The sequence below is a fragment of the Parambassis ranga genome, chromosome 10, assembly GCF_900634625.1.
Source record: "Parambassis ranga chromosome 10, fParRan2.1, whole genome shotgun sequence".
NCBI lineage: Eukaryota > Metazoa > Chordata > Actinopteri > Ambassidae > Parambassis > Parambassis ranga.
In genome coordinates this window covers 19,143,386-19,164,238 of record NC_041031.1, presented here as the reverse complement: position 1 = coordinate 19,164,238, position 20,853 = coordinate 19,143,386, and the positions used below count along the sequence as shown (strand labels likewise).

The 20,853-nt window shown below is 37.9% G+C and overlaps 1 protein-coding gene across 1 annotated transcript; it reads right to left on the bottom strand.

Annotated features, from left to right (window-relative positions):
• Positions 1-28: 28 nt before the first annotated feature.
• aga (aspartylglucosaminidase) lies at positions 29-9,061 on the bottom strand. The gene is made up of 9 exons (XM_028416560.1): positions 8,797-9,061; positions 6,854-7,007; positions 5,883-5,995; positions 5,149-5,261; positions 3,103-3,211; positions 2,922-2,997; positions 2,724-2,831; positions 1,150-1,283; positions 29-213 (listed from the first exon to the last, which is right to left on the bottom strand). Exons 1-9 carry the CDS (start codon positions 8,903-8,905, stop codon positions 113-115), a joined length of 1,017 nt encoding a protein of 338 aa, XP_028272361.1. The 5' UTR covers positions 8,906-9,061; the 3' UTR covers positions 29-112.
• Between the last annotated feature and the right edge of the window lie 11,792 nt (positions 9,062-20,853).

The window sequence follows — 20,853 nt, the reverse complement described above, 5'->3', positions numbered from 1 at the left end:
GATTAAAGGAGTGACAATTAAAAAGTCCTTAATTTAGATATTAATTGTTTTATTTAAGTCTTAGAAAAAAAACAAAAAACATAAAAGACACTCTATTGAATGGTGTGCCCAGTTATTCACAATCTACAGATTTCAGGACGGGTGCGTCTGAGTCTGCGTTTGACACCATGAATTGGAACTGTGTGAAGCCACTGACTTTGTTGCAGGCTGCACCTGGGTAGATGAAAGGGGAAAAAATTAACTGTTATGGGAGAACAAATCTTCATACGCCTTTCTCGTTAAGGCCAATTTTAGTTGTGGCATAAAAATCTTCTTTCAGCTATTAACATCTGTTAATCCAGGTGTCTCATTACTTTCTGATCTCATTTCCTGTGGTGCAAAGTAGGAAGTGTGTCAGCAGGAGGCAACAGAAACATTGTGAGGATGTGGGATAAATAGATATAATACTGAGCAAATTGTAAGTTATTTGAAGGTGAAAATGTTATGAGTTTTCAAAAGCAGGGAAACAAAGTGTGTGCCACTATAGCTGACACACTGATTTGGCCATGAGAGCAAAACAATTCACAGGTACGGTATGACAGATTTTGGAGCTCTGCACTCAGGGAAGAGTGGATGACAAATTTAAGTGTAAATAGGATTTAGTTGAACTTTGAGCAAAATGTTTTCAATGTAACTTTTATTTTATAGAGATTTAATAGATAGTTTTTTGTGGTATTTCAGCAAAGTGGCATTATGTCTTAGCATTAAAAATAGTATTTTGTTTAGATATCAACAAACATTTATATTTTCATCATATATTGCCATCTTAATTCAGGGGCAGCATCCTTTGATATCCTGTTTGTAGTGTACTCTGCAACTTGTGGCAGCTACTACTAACGTTTTGAAGTGTACTCCTCAGTTTCTTAAGATCCATTTGCAGCCAAACATTACTGGCACATGATGACTCTTGGTATAGCTTGACTGGATTTGAAGCAAATGTGATGCCATCACAAATTTAGACTTGAAATTACACTGGATTATCTTTTAAATGTTGTGTTCTTATTATCTAAATATCAAGAACATTTTAATGTGTTTTATTCCTACATCCGCCAATGTTGTCATCTTTGGCAAAAAGCAGTGTCGTTTGTCTTTGCAAACCCGAGCACTCACCATAATGGCCTGTTGTGTTAGCGCAGATGATGGCTCCAAAGAACTCAGAGTAATGCCTCTTGATTCTGGAAATGGCCGACTTGCAGGCTGCCATGGGATCGGCCCCGGCTCTCATCAGCTCCACGGCCAAGTAACTGTTGGCAGAATTACATGGTGTACACATGAGGCAAACTAACAAGTGCTATCAAGGCCACCAACTGGGATGATGATAGTGATGTGCTTGAAATTATGACGTCAGATAAATCTGATGCAAAATAATGTGGGGAGGATGGCATACCTGACAAGTATGCCACTACTTGTACAAAGTGTACAAAGTCTGCAAATGGGAAGAAAATGTAGTCATTTACTACATTTACTTTTAATTTAGCTGCTCCCTGCAGACACTGGTGTCATTACCTCCATTAGCTTGAGGTCATTTGTATAAAACAATGAGTGACACATCTGCAATTTCCTACCTTTGTGAAAGGAAAGGTTTTTAAAATTGAAAATATGTACGAACCTTGTTCCCTTAGTGAATATTTTTGACAGGAGATGTGCTATTTCCAGATGACATAGCACACCAATCAGTTAAGAGTAAAAATCCACCTCTTACACTCAAATATGTCACATGAAACACTTAAGATTCAGGATTTTTAGACCAGCAGCACCACTCCAACTTTCCTGACAGAATTTTTTTTTTTTAAATCTTCTCCTGCTGGTGATGATGGGTCACTGCCACATTTTGACATTGAAGACCAGAGAGGGGGATTTGTAATCGCGATTAACTGGTTGAAATGTTTGCATGGATACATAAACTTCAATCCACTAGTAACAAGGTTTTCTTGGAAAAACAACTCCCAATAGTTCCAGGAAGTGAGTCAGAGAACTATAATTGAAACAAGACAGCCCTCGGGTGTGCTGTGTGCAACTAGACTACGAATGTTAAGCTGAGTGCAACTTAAAAGAATGATATGTGTGCTCAACTACCCTGGATAAATAAAGCTTTAAAAAAAAAATAACCCCTTTTGAGACTGCCATATTTTCACTGCCTGGAAACAAACAGCCGCTTTAGCTGAATCTTACTTCTGTGAAAGGTACAAATGACAGTTTTGGGGCAACGTAGTCATGCCTCTACTTTTTATAATACTATTTATGCACTTGGAGCCAGAGGCTCACACCAGAAGTTTAAAATCTACACACGTCACAAACATTGGGTTTTCTCTGAACAATTTTGCTGTCAAGGAAAAAAGCCACCTAACAGCCCTATTATTCAAAAAGGTAGCTGGGAAATGAAACTGAGGTTAGGCTGCATAAGGGAGCGGGGATTCAATCAAGATAAATGCATATTTAGGATTGGAAAATATTTTCTATATGTCTAAAAATGGAAGAAAATCACAGCATAGATGGTAAAAAATAACCCGTCTTGCTACTTATTTGTTACTAGAGTCTTTGCGTAACACAAAATAATTATGTAGTTTTAAAGATTCACTTTTTTAAATATATCATTTTGCAGCATTCAATTTCTTCCATGCAGTGATGTTGCCAATTATAGTACACAAGTTAACAACAAGATATTTTGAATTCAATAAGAAAACCTGGGTAGAAAGCGCATCATGACGTCTCCATCCCCAGTAGCAGCAGCTCCGCCAGCTGAACTGTCTGCATAGGCCCCAGCACCCACAATAGGAGAGTCCCCAACACGACTGCAAGACAGTAATCATGAAAATGTTGCATATAAATGAAAAATGGGAAGTGGAAAAAATATGAGTATGAGGAATATATAATCAGCATACCCTGGAACCTTGTGAGTTAGGCCATTGGTTGATGTACCGGCAGCCATGTGGCCATGCTGATCAAGAGCAATCATCCCTGGCACAAATAGAAAAAAAAATGAGACCAGCCATGAACAACATCACATTTTTTTTTTTATTGTAAAATCTTGGCTGACCTCAATGTCAGTTAGAAACACCCTACCTATGGTGTCATGGGAATGTAAATTGGCATGCTGTGCTCTCCTGCTCCGCCTTAGTGTCCCCTTGGGTCTGTAGGGTCCACAGGACTGAGAAGAATCTGGGCTCACATTCTGTGGACAAGAGAATTAAATATCCTGAGACTCAATTATTATAATAGCACACAAGCAAGACATGCTGTAGGCACTTTGATTTATGGTCATTTGATGAAATAAACCTATCAGCACTATTGGCACCACGTGATACCTACAGTAATATAGAATGATATTAATGATATACAGTAGAGAGAGTCAAATATAACTACTGTACATCCTCATTCATTCTAACCTGTTCTGAACAGTATGTGGCCAGATAAAGGGTGTGAATGTAAACAGGCATTTTGGCCATCAGCATCTTTTTGGTAACGAACTTAGGAGGCATATTTGGATCGGAGGGTGGAGCTGGAATAGAGCAACAACTGCTAAGGTTTTGGCCAAGTACATTTATATTTAACATGATCTTCTGCAAAATTCAGCAGTCGAAGTACACACATATGTTAAAATAAGCTGTATAACTCATCTTCTACCAAAGGCTATGCACTTATCAATCAGAGAATTGTCACCTGTATGCTGCTTTATCTTCTGTTTTACTCAGAAAGCAACCAAATTTTACAAAATAAACATTTTGTTATTTTTATAGACAAGTCAAAACTAACATTTGAGGTAATGAACTCATAATGCTACACAATTGCCTTTCAACTTTAGAAATGCCCCCTGCAGGCCATACTAAGAATGCATGGTCAGCTACCTAATAACTGCATTTTTCAGACAGTCTGCAAATCTGCATAGACAAAGGGTTACTCTATACTTCAAGGTGTCTTCTCTGCTCTTACAGTGACTGAGTGCCGCAGCTTCAACTGAAAGTAAGGGTGAAAGGTTCATTCTACGCCTTTGATTCTTACAGGTAGGTGAAATTCTGCTACAACCTGCCAAGTAGCTGCAACCCCTCTGATAAAATTTAAACTTTTGGCGTAAGTTATATTTCATATATATTATATATTTAAAGTGGACCAAATGGTCTACTTTAAGGTATTTTAATAGAGGGAATGTATCAATAACACCATTAAATTTTTACAAGGCATCTATCATGCCAAAGTTGGATTTTGCTTGCCTTCATTCTCAAAGTGGCTCTGCATTATTCATAAAGCGAAGCCTGTTATATTCCCTTTCATGAAGGTGAAAGTAAAACCTCTGAAAACATACTTTTAAGTTATAAGTAATGCAGGTACAGTTTTCCCTCCTGTGACCTCAAATAATTTGAAGTTTTATAATTTCAGCCTGCCACAGAAACATTTTTTGTCAATGTAAAAAAATGGAAATAGGACATTTTCTAGAGGTGCAAGGTTGTGAATTTTTAAATTATCACATATTGGACTGCCATTGCTATTATCATATACAGGCCATACAATTTATGGTATAGTGTGGTATATAGGCTACAGTTATTATTTCTTTCAACTAATTCACCCCTGCTGTATGACAATTTTTGATGCTCTGCCGTTAAACACTATGAACACTTTATTGTCAGTCTGTCCTTGTACTCGTCAGTAAAATGGCATCAAGCAGAAGTCTACATCCGTACTCATGTCAAAGTAAGTAGGGCATGTTGGTTCTGTCCAACAAATTGCCTACATGCACGGGAGGTAAAAGCCCTGTGTATGCGTGAGCCCCATATGTTTTTTGTTGGAGTAGTGTTGTGCTTAATACACTTGTCTGGGCTGACACTGTTTTCACTTTACACAGAGAAAACCTATTAGTAGTCAACACAGCTGTGATCAATAGAGTGCTGGATAGCATCTGAAAAGACAGCAGTTGATATGGTCTGGAGTTTTTGGGATGCTACTGCCGGAGAGAACAGGAGAGTTTTCACAAAAAAAATGTCTTTTTGTGAACTACTTTAGTATGCCTGTCAATTTCCCTGTTTAATATCAATCTTTCAGAAGCAGCCCGCCTGTAGCCAACACAAGTGAGGGAAAAACACATGGAAGCGTGTATACACACACACACACACACACCTTTCGATAATTAGGTTGGCAGTTGCCCTTCAGCCACTGTGAGAAAATATTCAGAGATTTGTTGGTAGTCAGGTCTTCTGCGATGAAGCCCATGTTTTCAGCAAAGAGAGAAGCTATAAAGAGAGAAGTAATACTTTCAGGTCAAGTTGCACACTCTGGACCACTCTAACCTTGGGTTAGGAGAAAAACAAAGGGTCACAAACAAAGACAGGACTGGAGGCAATCTCATCTCATTTAAGGGAGGAGGACAAACCTTACATCGCTGCTGCTCTGAATAGCAGTGACCTTACCGCTCCCTGCAGAATGTCTGAGATGAATAAGTTGTTCTTTGGATTGGTTGACATACAAGCCAAATGATTAGATTTAAAAGAATGAAAAATGATCTTTCAATATCGGCCTTCAGTTTCATTTAAATGACTTGCAGCGGGGCGTGCTATTCTTCTCCCCTCATTTGCTGCTCTTGTGAAAAAAGGGCTAATAATAATAAGTGAAAAGAAGCAGACAAGATGTATTATTTTCATTCTGTTTACATACTGTAGCTCTGGCCACTGCATTCATCACTTATGCTAATTTTTTTTTTTTTTTTAAACCTGTGCAATATAATGTGATGACCCCTTTCTCTCAACCTTTGCAGAAGTGCAGAGAAAAAAAAAAGAATCCACATGCTCTTTGTTGTTCCTCTTAAATGACCGGATTCCAACCTTGATTTTTATGGACAACACTCCCACACATACCTGACTCTCCCACAAGCAGTGTGTGGTCAGTGTACTCCATCACAGCTCTTGCAACTCCAATGGCATTTTTGATTCTTCTCAGGTCTGCAACTGCACCCACCTCCATTGTGTCACTGCACACACACATGATACACATTCAGACTGGTTTACTGGGCACAAATAGTATGTGGAAGTAATCTCTCTCCATCATATGCCAGAGATTGGGGGAAGTACAAGCTGAAACATCAGGTGATGCTCCCTTTGTCTTGTTATAACCCCTCTGTGCAGCCTTAAATAGATGGAAAGTCATTAACAAAAACTGATTTTCTTTCATGGAGAAGGGGTGTAAGCACACACACATAGTAGTACACAATTCTTAATTTACAATAAATACTTAAAATGTTGTTTTACGAAGCAAAGACTTCTATTGGATTCAAGGGTACAGTTGTTTAGATTCCTGAAATGTACAAGTGTACAATATGTCTGCTGGTGATAGCTACCCCCCCCCCCCCATAGTCAATTCTGAACATTCCACAGAGAATTAAACAGCTTACTGCTTGTCTTTTGTTATGAGATGACATTTACTTCCCCTAATAACTTCAGAATGTGTAATTGTTTGTATTTAAGGACTTAATAACTGGCAGCCTTTCAGATCCTAATGAGACTCTTAATTAGTGCTTTATTGAAGAAAGGCTTGCAGGAAAGGTCAACTAGTAAATGTTAAAAGATACGGGATATAACACAACACCACAAATTGTTACAGCTGCATATGCAAATTAATATATGTCAGTTATTTTGGATTTATAGATTACATTAATTTCTTCCAAAAACATAAGATTTGTTGATCTTCATAGCTGCTTTAAAGCTTCAAAAATGGCAGCTAAATTGTAATTGTAAGCTGCTAAAATCCAAAAACAAACAAAAAATAAATAAATCCTTGTCATTTTCTATTTTGATTCTTAACAACAGTGCTGTGTATGTGCATTGTTTACCCGTTCATGATCATGGCATCCAGCGTGGTCTCTCCAGACTCATCTGGGCTGCCACCATAGCCTACGCTGCCATCACACTGCTCCGTTTCACAGCGGGCACAGCCTTTCTCCACTGCATCCAGCACAGAGCCACTGGACTGCAGGACACTCCACGCTGCACACAATTATTCATTCAGCGTGAGATATACAATGAAACAAATGGCCATGACAGGAAACATGACCTCTGCCAGACACATTATTGTAGTGGAAGAGTAGGGTCAGTAAATCTCTGTTTGACAAAAATCAGTTTGAGTTCATATAAAAGTGACACTGAACAGAATATCATAATAATAACACCATTCTTTTGCAGTATTATATATATATAATATTTGCTTGTATTCAATATGTGGGGCACATACAATTGAATTCATTAAATTGCTGCCAAATTTACAAATCTTGGCTGAATGTTCTGGATGAAGAGTAAGATGACCAGCACATTGACTTCCTTTTAAACAAAGCGTTGATAAGCATTTGGTCACTGATCCCCCAAGTGCCCCCCAAGAGGATCAAAATACCAACTGGCACCACTGCCACCAGCTTGCCACTTAATTCAAAGACCATTACACTGTGTTTAGCAAGAAGCGAACATACATTTCTCCTTTTATGTCTTTTTTTTTTTATTAATCCACTCATAAATTCTACTCATGTAAGTGCTCTTGTCTCAGAGTATATTTTTTCTTTCTTTATATAAACTCAGCATTCCAGTCTTTCTCTTTTTCTGCAGAATGGAAGAAGAGATTAGGCATGCTATTGTCAGCTGCTTCTGTAAGCCCCCCAAAGGAAAAGAGATCTGCATGGGTGGATCAATAGTTGTGGCTCACGCAGACTACACCTTTAAATATCGCCCCTACAAAACAGATAGGTGGGTACAATTTTTCATTTTCATAGCCACCTCAGGGAAATGAAATGACACACATCTGATAAATTAAAGGGCATCCATCTATCAAATTGTGAAATTTAAGTAAATGTAATCACAGACAGGTCTCAGCTGCTGGTTGAGATGTCCTGAATGCCATTTCTCTCATCACTTCTCCATGTCGAGCGGTGCACCTGGTGGAAATCCACTTGACGGATAAGTCACAAGCAACGCTGAAATATTTTCAGTTTCAATTTGAACATGTCCAATGTATCATCCTGAAGGAAATCAAATAGAGTGAGGGCAGACCTGGCAACAGCACTTATGAAGCCTAGTGGGCTGTGCCCATTTCATATCCGCATCTAACACTCATATAGTCGTACACACTTGTAGAGATGAGCTCCAGTTAAGTCACTAGTGCAAAAAATGTATAATTGTGTGAATGGGAAATTCTGCAAATACTGGATATTAAACCTGCCGGGGACTGCACTCCACCCACATACGGTACAACACACACACACACACACACACACACACACACACCTTCTCTTCCTACTGTTTTCATGATGGAGTTTTTTCTTAACTTACTTCATTCTTGCACAAAATAAATTAGTGGGGGACTTTCAATCACTTTCAATTTTTTTTTAAGTAACTGATTAATTATTTAGTTTTTAAGGTAATACGAGAATAGGAAATCATTTTTTTGTTATCAGTGATGAATAATAATGAAAAATGTGTGCGTTTTAAAGACCCAATACTCCTAATTTTCAAGTTTAACTATCACATTTAAAGACAATTTTGTTTAGCAAGTCACTCACAAACGATCAAATTATCACAACTGTACATAACGCTGTTCACCTTTAGTCACTAACAATAAAAATAACAAGAGGCCAAAAATCATGGGGTCATCCTGGACTCAGGCCCACATATAATTACAAAATAAGATTATAAGTAATTATGCCCAGTATAATCAGTTTTAGTAGGCTGTTGTAATAGCTTTAGGTCCACAATGTATTGGTATTTCTTCAGGAAAGAGAGAAAGTCTTACCTGAACTCGCTGCATTCTTAAATGGCCACGTATTGATAACAAGCGGTAACGACGAGCGTCCCAGTGGAAGAAAGAACATTAGAGAGTAAACAAGGAGCGATAGAAACATTTTTGTCCCGTGGGCGCATGGACGCTACAAAGACACAATTATTCCATTGTTACAGTGACAGGAATTCTTCTTTATGTCCCGTCTAGACTAGAATGAAATAAGAGCAAGCTGTTAAGAGTAAAGGTTCGATTTAATGAAACGAAACTTCCTTGTTGTGTCACGTGTTGGGAGCTTTGTTAAAGGGACAGTACACATTTTTCAGAGAAGTCACTCATACACTTGTGGTTGTGCAGGCAATGTTTTTTGGAGCACAGGTTTGGCATATCTAGCTCCAATCAATGTTAAAAAATTTTAAAATCACAAAAAAAAACTTTTTTCAAATGAATAAATATAGCCTAAATGTAAAATGTCACTATTAAATATCACATCTAAGTATCAAATCCAAATATTAAATCTAAGCTAAAATATTAAGTTGTAAATCCAAGTGTTAAATCTAAAATCTAAATTTTCTGTTTCCAAATTCTCACTCTCAGTCTCAGACTGGCAGTCTGTGAAAGTACCAAAATAAAAGCTCAATAAAGAAAATCTGACAGGCTTCCTCTTCCTTCTGTTAAACCAGGCGTGTGACTGCACTCCATCTGCAGACAAACTTGCAGCAACTTTGATTCACACCAAGCAAGCATGTTTTAGCTTGTGATAGACTGTGTCTGTTAGACAGTTCATCTACTGTCTGCTAAGTATTATTTTGAAAGTGCCTCTTCAGATGGTTCCCTGGAACAAACCATCTAGCACCTCAGGTTAGGTGCCGTTGTCCCACCACCTACCTAAAAGCCTCTTCTGGCCCTCTCATGGGGAGGGGATCCACCTACTCACCCAAACACCACCTCCAGCAGAGAACCCTGCAGGCTCTCTTGACCCACATCATTTGAGCCACCGATGAGGCAAATGTTACTCGCAATGCTTCTATACAGAGGCGCTTCTGGCGCTTTTGGATCTATGAATGCAATGCACCTTACCAGGGACCCCCACCCCACCCTCACAGTGATTTTTGCAGTGTAGTTAGGGTCACGTTTTAGATATCTACCCCTTTCACCAAATGGGTAGCCTGGTCCATTCACTCCAGAAAATTTCACTCTGTGAATAGAGGTTCTCACTCACTCTATTGCACCAATGGAAACCATGCTTGCCTTGTTCAAAAATATTTGCACAATTGCCAGTAACACTTCGGATTTTCAAGGCTTTAAACAAAACCGACAATAGTCATTCACTGGCATACTGTCTCCATCGCATGCCATTTCCAATGTTTTTTGTTGATATTAGCTGTCACTCTGGCTATCCAAATGCTTCTAGAGGGATCTTACTCTGCGTCTGTTGGTACTGCCCCTTGGAAATCCACTTGAATCCACAGGGACTACACTAATTCTTTGTGTAGACTACAAAGAATTAGATAGGCTGGCCAGACTACCAAATGGGGGATTTTCCCTCTAAAATTCTTATGTAATCCAGCATCTCAGCAAAAATAAAAGAAGAAATAAGACCAAAAACTTAATAGTCCCTTGCTGTATTAGTACATTCAGGAAAAGAATCTTAATGTAATGTATTTAATCAATGTATACCAGCCTTTTGTCAGATACAGCTTCAGCTCTTAACAGAAAAATAGGACAAATATCTAGCTGGGGAAAGTAATATTTATTGTTCCTCATCTTATCAACTCCAAAATGTGGCTCCACTGTGTGACTCAATATTTTAGATAAATATAAATCATCTTCTGTCATAGCAGAGCCTAAAAATGTTGCACTGAAAACAAGTTTTTTTTTTAATGGAGTAACACAGGGAACAGAGGATGGCGCCTTTGTAAAATCCTTGTTTACCTGCTGGATTCTGTTCATAAAAATAAATTGCAGATGGTCGCAGACAGTGTTACTCATACTGTACCTGCTGCTCAATGGAGAGATTATTGGCCTATCGAAGGGGGAACAAATGATGAATGTAAACCTTTAGATTTAATGCTTTAGATTTTGATTATAAGTCACTCATCAAACTAAAACTCCCCAGGAGTACAGTTTTGGCATGAAGTCATCAGTTAAGTGTCATCTTTGATCATTTAAGCATATAAATCTACCCCAACATTCCATCAGTCCTTTCCTCGCCTCCTTCAATTTACCTCCTGGTAGGAAGCACTTGATTGTGACAGAGTGAAGGAAACAGACTGTGGTGAAAAGTTTTGGTATTCTGTCCAAGTAATACCATATGGCACTGCCTTGACACTACATACCTCATGCTGGGTTTTTCTTTCAAGTTCCAGGAATAACATATCCTGGCAGAGGAGGCAAAGTGTCCCTCAGAGCAGACAACTTGATAGAACTGGATCCTCTCATTTTGTACCAAACAAGAACAAAAGCATGTGGGGGAAACTAACAATATAGTCTAACCTTGAGGCGTGGACGCCAGCGCCGTGCCCTCTTTTACATTATTCATATGAAAAATACAATTTTCACTTATATTTTATTCATTGGTTTTCCTTAAACAATGGGAGGTCTTATTGTGATTTGACAAGTATCTGATGGAAGGAAAATGGATGAGAGAGAAAGAGAGTACTATTGCTTTCACCTGTGTTATTGATCCAAATTAGAGAACAGCACCTAAAAGAATCTTTGTTTGATAATAAGTTCATCCATCACCAAAATTCTTGAAGTATTTTCTTGATGTCCTTCATAGGAGGTACAGTACAAACAATGTCTGGAAGAGAGTCATTGCAATGGCATGTTAAAAAGATGTATATATGCGTATACCATTATACAATGCACTGATGGACTGATTGAAAGCTACTGACGAATATTGTAGCAATATATTTCAGTGATTGCTCAGTGTTTTTTCAATAGTGACATATTTTAACATGTAACACTGGAGGTTTTGACCATCTATTGTGGTGGTCCAACTTTTCAAAATAACCAACCTAAGATCCATGTGTAATGCTAGAGATTTTGTTTGTAGTTTGTAGTTTATGAATATGAATGTTTCTTTGGTATAAACAATGTTATTCTTTTAAACTGATATTTTTCTGCACACACAGTAGCGATTTTGTCATTTGGGAAAGTTTTGGGACATTGCAACATTTTTTGATTTATTATTAATTTGTTACAGAACATGAGTTTCTTCAGTGGGCCTGTTAGCTGCCAGTGCTCTGAAATATTTGTTGGATATCTAAGGGGCTATCAGTATCAGTAAAATGATTTTTGGTCAGATGCAAAAACAACACAAAGATTGTAAAAACAAATATGAAACAAAGGAAATCATATTATTTTTTATTTTTTGTGTCATCTTTGTCTATTATCTCGTTTTTTTTTACACTCTTCTATCCAAACAGATGGTTCGTAGGTTTGTCCAGAGACTTAGCTTTGTAACATAGTTGCCAATGGAGAAGTTCTGATGGTAGAATTGACAGGTCTGCTAAAAAACCAACTCAACTTTCAAAGGCAATATAAGGGGTAAAATGCCAGTTAGGTGAGCTGACACAAGATCAAGAAAAAACATTTCTCGGCTGGCACAGGTCGGATTTTCCCTCGGAACAGATCTGTCTTCAGAGGAAATTTATCCCAAGTCTATCAACCAACATCAATCAATAAAGTACTCCCAGCAGAAAAGTTTTTGTTCATTACGTTAAAAAAAAAGGTAGAGGATTTATCCAATTTTTCCCCTTTAAAACTTAGCCAAGAAATCCTAATTATTCCCAAGTTTATTGCAAATTTTTTTTTTTTTACATACAATCAAGTCAAGGTAATTCTGGCCAACTGTATATTCAGTATACACACTTTGTACAGTTGTGTTGTCCCATTGTAAACACACCATTAAGACACAGTTTTTTTATGCAAGAGAACTAAACAATAAGCAAAGCTCTACTTTTGAATTGCATGCATCTTTGTCAGAAACTGCTCAAAAACATTGACAAGTCCCCCCTTTTATTGTTTGAAGCAGATGCTGGTTTTTTCATTATTCTCATGTTTTCATGCATCTTTAAAAGAAATCACACATACGCCTACATAGCATCTTTCTGCATGATAGACCTGTCTTGTCAGTACCCTATGCAGTTTTACATACTATGCACATATGTTAAGAAAAGCCAATGTCATTCAATAACAAGACATCATTTGAGCCAATCCATTGAATAAACCATTTTATTTAAACATCCAACCATGTCAGCTCTTCAGATCATGTTAGCAAATCTGCATAGTCAGTCAGCCATCTACAGAGGCTCCAGGAGCTTAGATACAGCTGTATTATTTGTGATTGAATGTTTGAGTCTCCTACAAACTGGAATTTGAGGCCATTCAGTGTTTGCTTTTTCATTTAGTTGAAGCTTGCCGAACAGACTGTCAGACATGCCGGATTAATGATAAATCCGTGCATGCACTTCTAGCTGACAGTCAGACTTTTAAGTAGCAAGAAGACAATGGCCAGTTAGATGTCATGTTCACTGTGGAAAAAACAGTTTCATAGCAGAGAAAATCGCACAGTGTGGGCCACATTATGGTCTGTTGTGATAAGCTAGCCATGTCTGTGGGTGGATGAAAGGCTTGAGGAAGAAACTTACACTTATACTATTCATTGTCTCTTCTGCAAAAATTATGATCAGGTACACTTAAGTGGTTGTTTTTAACACAGTGCGAGTCAATCCAATTTCTTAACCTGGTGCCAAGTACACCCTGGAGAGATCGCTAGTATGTCTAACATGGAGTGACAAACAACCAGTTACACTCACACCTGGTCAGCCTAACATGTAGTAATAGTCAAAAAAATACTTTAAGCATATAAAGAATACATAAAATAAGCAAAATAATACCATCTGTATAATTCTATGTACAGAGAGAAAAGTGTTATCAGTGTTTAAGGTGCATTATTTATGCATTATTGTCAAACTTGTCATTTACTTTTACTTTTTTGTTTACTTTGTACAAACATGCAAAAACAAATATGTGCAAGTTTTACATGACAAATGTTAAAAGTTCAGTCAGTGGTTCAGCAGCCTGATTGCCTGTGGATAGTGGATAGTTTTTTCGTCTGGTTGTCCTTGCTTTCACACTCCTGAAGCGTCTGCCTGACGGCAGGAGTGTGAACAGTGTGTGCTGTGATTGAGTGCGGTCCTTGATAATGTTGTGTGCCCTCTTTGTGACCTGGGCATTGTAGGTGTCCTGTAGTGGTAGGAAGGCTGCTCCACAGATTAATTGAGCCGTTTTAATGACACACTGGAGAGCCTTCCTGTCCTGAATGGTGCAGTTCCCATACCAGACTGTGATGGAGTTTGTCAGGATGCTCTCCACTGTGCATCTGTAGAAATTGCTGAGAAGTTTGGAGGATAATCCATATTTCCTCAGCTTCCTGAGAAAGAAGAGTCTCTGTTGAGCCTTCTTGATGATCTGCCGCATGTTGTGAATCCAGGTGAGATCTTCACAGATGTAGGTACCAAGGAGTTTGAAGGTCTTCACCCTCTCTACTTGAGCCTTGTTGATGTTAAGTGGGGTGTGCTGGTCTCTCCTCTTCTTTGGGTCAATAATCATCTCCTTAGTCTTCTTAGCGTTAAAGAAAAGATTATTATGGGACTCTAAAATGTGGTTTAATGAAAGGCTAAAGGGTAATCAGGATGTTACAACAGACAAAACAAAACCACTAGCAAGTGACTTCAACAACATAAAAAGTTACAAAGCATGTACCAGCCAGGTGCAGCACTATTTGTAGTCCCCAGGAAACATTTCTGTTGATGTCATTGTTGCTCATGTTATGAGTTTGAAAGCTTTCCTGATCCTAAATTTTTCATTCCAGTATTTTCTTAGCTGCAAATGTGAATGTCTTTTATATGTTATATTTTAGAGCAGATCTTTTCCAACATTAGTTATTCTTAGCACTGTGATGGTAACAAACTCTTCACCACTGAAAGTCATGCCGTGTAGATGATTAATTTACAACCCTACCTGCAACTTAGTTGCATAAGCATAATCAGTATGTATTACCATCCCACACTGTACTCGCTAATATAATAAAGTGGGATGCACTCTATTTGGTATGCAGCAGTTTTGTGACAAATGATACAATAAGTTGCAGGTTATTTGCTGTGAAAATATGAAAAATGGCATCAGGAAATTAAGTATTACTCATATTAGTATTCATTCATCTCTATGCAGTCCATTTGAATAAAGTTAAACAGGAAGACCATCAAACACATCAATGGAAAAAAAGGACTTGCAGATCAGGTTAGAAAAAACATACATTAAAAGTCTCTCACAAAGGTACACCTGGGACAGGAGCTCCTTAATTCTATTACATAGATTTCTGTGGTGCTCTTTCCATTTATTGAAATCACTCTCACTTCTCCTTTTGTTGTCACAAGTGATAAATTTAAACACCTCTGTGAAGGTTTTGGATGCACCTCACATACAGCAGGCCTATTAAGGTCACTCTGCTGGGAGGTGAAAATGCTGTTTAGACAAAAGGAAGTGACAGAGCAGTGCTCATCAGTAGCTTTAGTGATCCAGCTAAGTCAATCACAATGTAATTGTGCCTGTGATCCAGAGGATGGGGCTGAAGCATTAACCACACAGTAGTATTCTGCTATTCTGTTTATAACACACTCTAATAATAAAGCTGCGAGTCTACACACACATAAGAAGGCTGAAGACCACTAGATACTTTCAAATCAGATTTTCAAGCTGTTAAAGTCTAGCCGACAGCCTGTTGAAGTGTTTGAATAATAAAGCAACTATAAAAGCATTATAGAGAAAGAAAATGAGGTGGATGTTGCCCTATTCCCTTGGGTATACACTACTGCTTCAGAGAAAACTGGGGTTCTTCCATTGCACTGGGATCCAACTGCAGCACAAACCTGATCCCTAAACATCTTCAAAAGATGTTTTAAGGGGGTTTTGAGATATCTTTAGTGGGAAAACCATCTTGGTAAATGTATCACAAAACCACAGGTATTACTCTGGAGAATTAAATTCCTCTTCACGCATAAGAGAGCAAGAAGAGGCACTTTTTCCCAGCTCTGGCAGGGACACATCTGTCTTTTCTTTCTCTCTCTCTCTCTATTCCCTGCTGCCTGAAATGTCCTGATAAGACACACTAGTATCTGGGGAGGACTAACCTTAGCATGCTGAGGTGGGATTTAAATTGTTTGATGGAGTGACTGATTAGCTGGTTTTATTTTTTAACTCCCAGGTGTTGCTATGGGACAGGCAGCTTTTGAGGTGGTGACAGTGCTGCTGGTATTTTCTATTAAGCCACTGTGGGAGGGAAAGAAGTGTCTTGAAATATCAGCACCCAAAAGCACCTGTCAGAGAACAGTCATTAAACTATTGTGTAATCAAGTATTTTTGTGTAGGTTTCAATGCAAAATGGGATGATTGAGCTCAGAAAAATGCAATAATTAATGTTGCATTCAGGGTGGCACAGGGTGGTTAACACTGCCGCCTCACAGCAAGTGCGCCGTTGGGGGTCTTTCTGTGTGGAGTTTGCACATTCTTCCTGTGCCTGCATGGGTTTTCTCCGGCTTTCTCCCACATACCAAAGATGTGTGCGGTTAACTGGGGGCTCTAAATTGGCCGTAGCTGTGAATGTGACCAGTTGTTTGTCTCTCTATGTTAGCCCTGCTAGTGCTCCCCCAAAGCAGGTTAAGAAAATGGATGGATGAACAATTCTTTCATTGGTGAAGACTGCTGTATGTGATGAAAAAAAAATCAAGGAAAAGTCTGCTGATATTTTATTTTTAGTGCACTGCCTCAGCACTGAATGTGGTATGAAACTCAAGGAATTTTTATTATTATTCACTTTATTCTCACAAAGGACTACTGTCATTTTAAGTGCTGTGCCATATTCACAAAGACACCAAACTTGCCCCAAAATGTCCCTTTTTTCATATTTTACTGTTCCCATTAATGGGGATGGCCATATGTCTCAGCAAGGCCCCTTGGCTCCACATTTGACCTAGTATATGCCTGAAAATCAGTACAGATGTGTAGGTCATCATCAACTTCTCTTGGAACATCCTAAACAGTACATAAATAAATTTGGCTTTTTGCAAACATATTTGAACAAATTCCTCTAAGGAAAATAAGATAAGGTCTTGTCCGCTTGCTTTTAAGACATTAGTGATGTGTGACCTAAATGCTTTTCCTAAACACACCGCAAGACTAATGACAACTAATACTCACATCGCCACCTAGTGGTTACAGGAAATGTCATTTTTCTGTCCTTTCCTTTGTATTTTGTAATTTGTAATATCAATATTTTTTTCAATAACCTCCAAGTCATATGACCAACTGACTCCAAAATTTAAGAAGAATTATTTTACTAAAAAAGACAAATAAGGACCACTCTTTAAATTGGATTTAAGTCTTCTAGCTGTAAAACTACAGAAAAATAAGACACAAACTTATTATTTGGATTTGAAGGCTTCTTCTGTTTTCCATTATTATTTCCACGAAACAATGTTTGTATGTATTTTTTACCATCATGCCTATGAGACGTTATGAAAATGGAGGAAACTCATAAAATAGCACCATCCTGGTTTTAAGACTTTTGTGACCAAATCTGATTCTGTGGAAGACCAAATAAGAATCCAGCCCCCAAAAACATCTACGTCCCTGTGATGAAACCCTTCATTCATATTGCTCCCTGCTGATCGCAACTAACCCTGCAGTCAGTTTTTACATTTTTCTTATCGTTTTCTTTTCCCTTGTCTATGACCCAAAGCGTACTGGGGCACACTGCACATTGTTTTTTTAAAAAAAGCAAGAAACTGTGATGGTTTGGCAGCCTTTCCTCACACATGGGAGTATTTTTACTGACACTGTTGGCGACTAATACTGAAGTGCAGTGTTTGTGGACATCTAAAGGGGTTTGCTGTATTTTCTACACCCCATTTAGTAGGATTTACTCTGTACAAAGGTGTCCAAAGTCTGATTTGCTTGATGTTAACTCTAACTTTTCAGACAGACTTTGGACCCGATTTATTAAGATATTATTATGAATTCGCCATGCTGTGAGAAGTCCTTCATTACAGGGCGGCAGTTCAAGTGTTCACTTGTATAGTGGTCTTTGTCCTTCTTGATCAAGCTGTGTTAAAACATCCAAGCCTTCCCAAGACCTCGACTGTCAGTGGTATTTTCATTACAGCCCTGAAAACATATGTCATTGACTCATTTGATGTGATGCAAGGACACAGACAAAAAAACCTATACAGCTTTTCTGTGAGCAGTGTCATTAGTTATTGATTCTGGTCCTTTCACAGGATTTGTTAATAGCACACACGTGTACTACCAATGTGCGCCTCACGGCCAAAAGATTCTAGGTCATACACTGCTAGTTGGCCTTTCTCTGTGGAGGTTGCGTGTTCGCCCTTTGCTCTGCTTTGATTTTCTTCAGGTGCTCTGACCTCCTTCCACAGTCCGAAGACATGTGTAGTGGCAGAGGAAAAACCTGAGCAAAACATAAAGGTTGATACCTCTCTTTTCCAAATCAAAACATATATTTAAATGTAAAACCAGGATAGAAAAGACTATGAGGTTAGGAAAAACACTGCTGAATCTCGTTTCTAAATAATCCATAGACCATATATAAAGGATGGACAATGTGGATCCACTTCCGCCCCCTTTGTACAAAAGGGCTTGGGGTGCAGTCATTCTAGATGAAGATGATCTATAAACCAGAGTCTGTGGAGTGGAATTTGAGAGATGAAGTAGCATCCGTGTTCCATCCACTAACATGTCAGAGGTGCTATGCTGCAACCAGCCATCAGGGGGCAATCAAGATATTTTGGCCTCACTTCTGGGGAGTTTTCACGTTGTCCATTTTTATTTACAGACAATAAAATATCCTAACAAGCAAAAACAGCAACACATAAATACAGACTAAACTGGCTAACAACCATATTCTTAAGGAGAAGGAAAATAACCTACATGACCTATTATGAGCTGCCACTATCATATCATATCACAGCACAGCATGGTGCTTTTGAGACAGAGGGTGAAGGGAGAGCAATTGGTGGTTGCAGACAATGAGGACTTGAACTGTGCAAGTCTGAACATTTACTTAAAACCTCCAGCCAGAGAATGACACCCCCGAACCTGCAAGAGAGAGACATTGTTAGGAAGACAGAGCAGCACAGTAAGACAATTATGTTTAGCTGATGATTCTATATTGTTCATATAGGTATAAATGTAAAAGAGGATGGTCTTTGGTAGCCCTATCCACTAATCTACAGAGTAAAGATCAACAAGTGTAGAAATCTGTGGAAAAAACAGACACGTCCTAACTTTGGCTACCATATTTGGTAGCAATGGGATATTATGGAATCAAACTATTACTTGTCGCCTGCATAATCCTTTTTGGTGGTGAAAGTCACTCAGCGTATAGTATCCGTGATATGCTTCATGACTGATGAGTTTGGGGTCAAGGGCCTTTGTCTGCCTTTGTGACTTTGTATCTGTGTTGTTCTGCACTATAAAGGAGTAACTGTTGGAAGACCTCAGTCACTGGCTCACAGAGGGAATACAAGCTCCCTTTAGGGATTGAGCCAACTACCTTATTAATTAGCCTTTGCAGCTTTAGGCCAACCTGCTAACCCATTTAATGAGTAAATAATTGCTTCTTAGGTCTTATGTCATCATGTCTTTTATTAATATGGAAAGTTATCTCAAAATTACTCTTGAACCCTCGGAGTGCCAAAGTAAATTTGGAGCAGAGGAGAATTTGGCCCAAAGATCTTTCTTTGGGCAACAAATCTTGGAGGATTTGTTCCAAAATAAGATAAATTCCCATTTGATTCCTTAAGGATTTTAAGAATTGTCTAAAGACTCTTTGACAAGGGATTGTTATCAAATAATTGGAAAAGTACATCCAATTTAAATATCTTTCTAGAACTTGTACAAACAGATAAATTAAACTTCTGGCTCAATCATTTCACCATTATTTCTCTAACCTTTGTTTGTTTTCACTTTCTTATGAATGGTGTATTGAGTTCATTGAAAAACTAATTTATGGCAATGATGTTATACAAACAACACAACAAAAACTCTTGTCAAATGATTTTTTTTCTTTAATAGTCCCCAGGCTCAAATTATTATCAATAACAGAGAGAATAGGTAATTCTAGTAACTCATATCATGTTGTTTGAAATCTGAACACAACCTTTGTGGCATTTTGCTAAGCGATTCCTCTTTCAGTTTCAAATCAATAACTTGTCTTCTTGGTCTGACATGTGATTGATACATTGCAAATCAATTATTATTTTTTCATGAAGCTGGTATCTTTGTTACACTGCACTGATGTGAAGACATTATTTTTGTCTTCATATTGAGTTGTGCTTCTACACTTAATCATGGAATAGATGATTGTCTTTATACCAGGTATGTTATTGTTTATTGTCAATATTGTGTGAGATTAAAATGTATATTTTGTTACAACCTTTCAGTCTGTGCACTGGGGACTTACATAATTAATTATCACATTCTTCATATCGCACAGATTAGCCAATTAACAGTATGTAAGGCAACTGCACAGGAATAATGCATCAGTAATTATATCATATTAAAACTTACTTATTTACATTACTTATTGTGTAGCTTTTTAATGAAGATATAAACAATGTTGCACAGTGTATTCATTTTAAATGTAATTTATTTGGTGGTACTTTATCAGATCACAACCATATCTATAGCAACAGTCTGTTATTCATAGCAACAACCCATTAAAAATAACAGACCTCGATAAGACTTTGTAATAATGGTACAGTTGAATGCTCAACTCATCATCAGTAATTGTATGAATTAATAGTTCATAGTGATCCATAGCAATTCATGTATATTTCATTAATGAATGCATTAATTCATCTTGAGTTCAAAATGAATTAAATCTATGAATTGTAGCATTATTATTTTATCGTGTTACCCAGCCAGCAGCATCAGCAAACAAATTGAAAACATCCCTTTTTGATTTACTGCTATTCTCTACATAAAAAA

Excerpts from the sequence above, each read along its gene's own strand:
- aga (XM_028416560.1), bottom strand. The coding sequence starts at position 8,905 with ATGTTTCTATCGCTCCTTGTTTACTCTCTAATGTTCTTTCTTCCACTG. Across the intron at positions 3,212-5,148 it reads GCCAACCTAATTATCGAAAG|AATGTGAGCCCAGATTCTTC; the intron begins GTGTGTGTGTGT and ends TCTTGTCCACAG. Across the intron at positions 2,998-3,102 it reads ACATTCCCATGACACCATAG|GGATGATTGCTCTTGATCAG; the intron begins GTAGGGTGTTTC and ends TATTTGTGCCAG.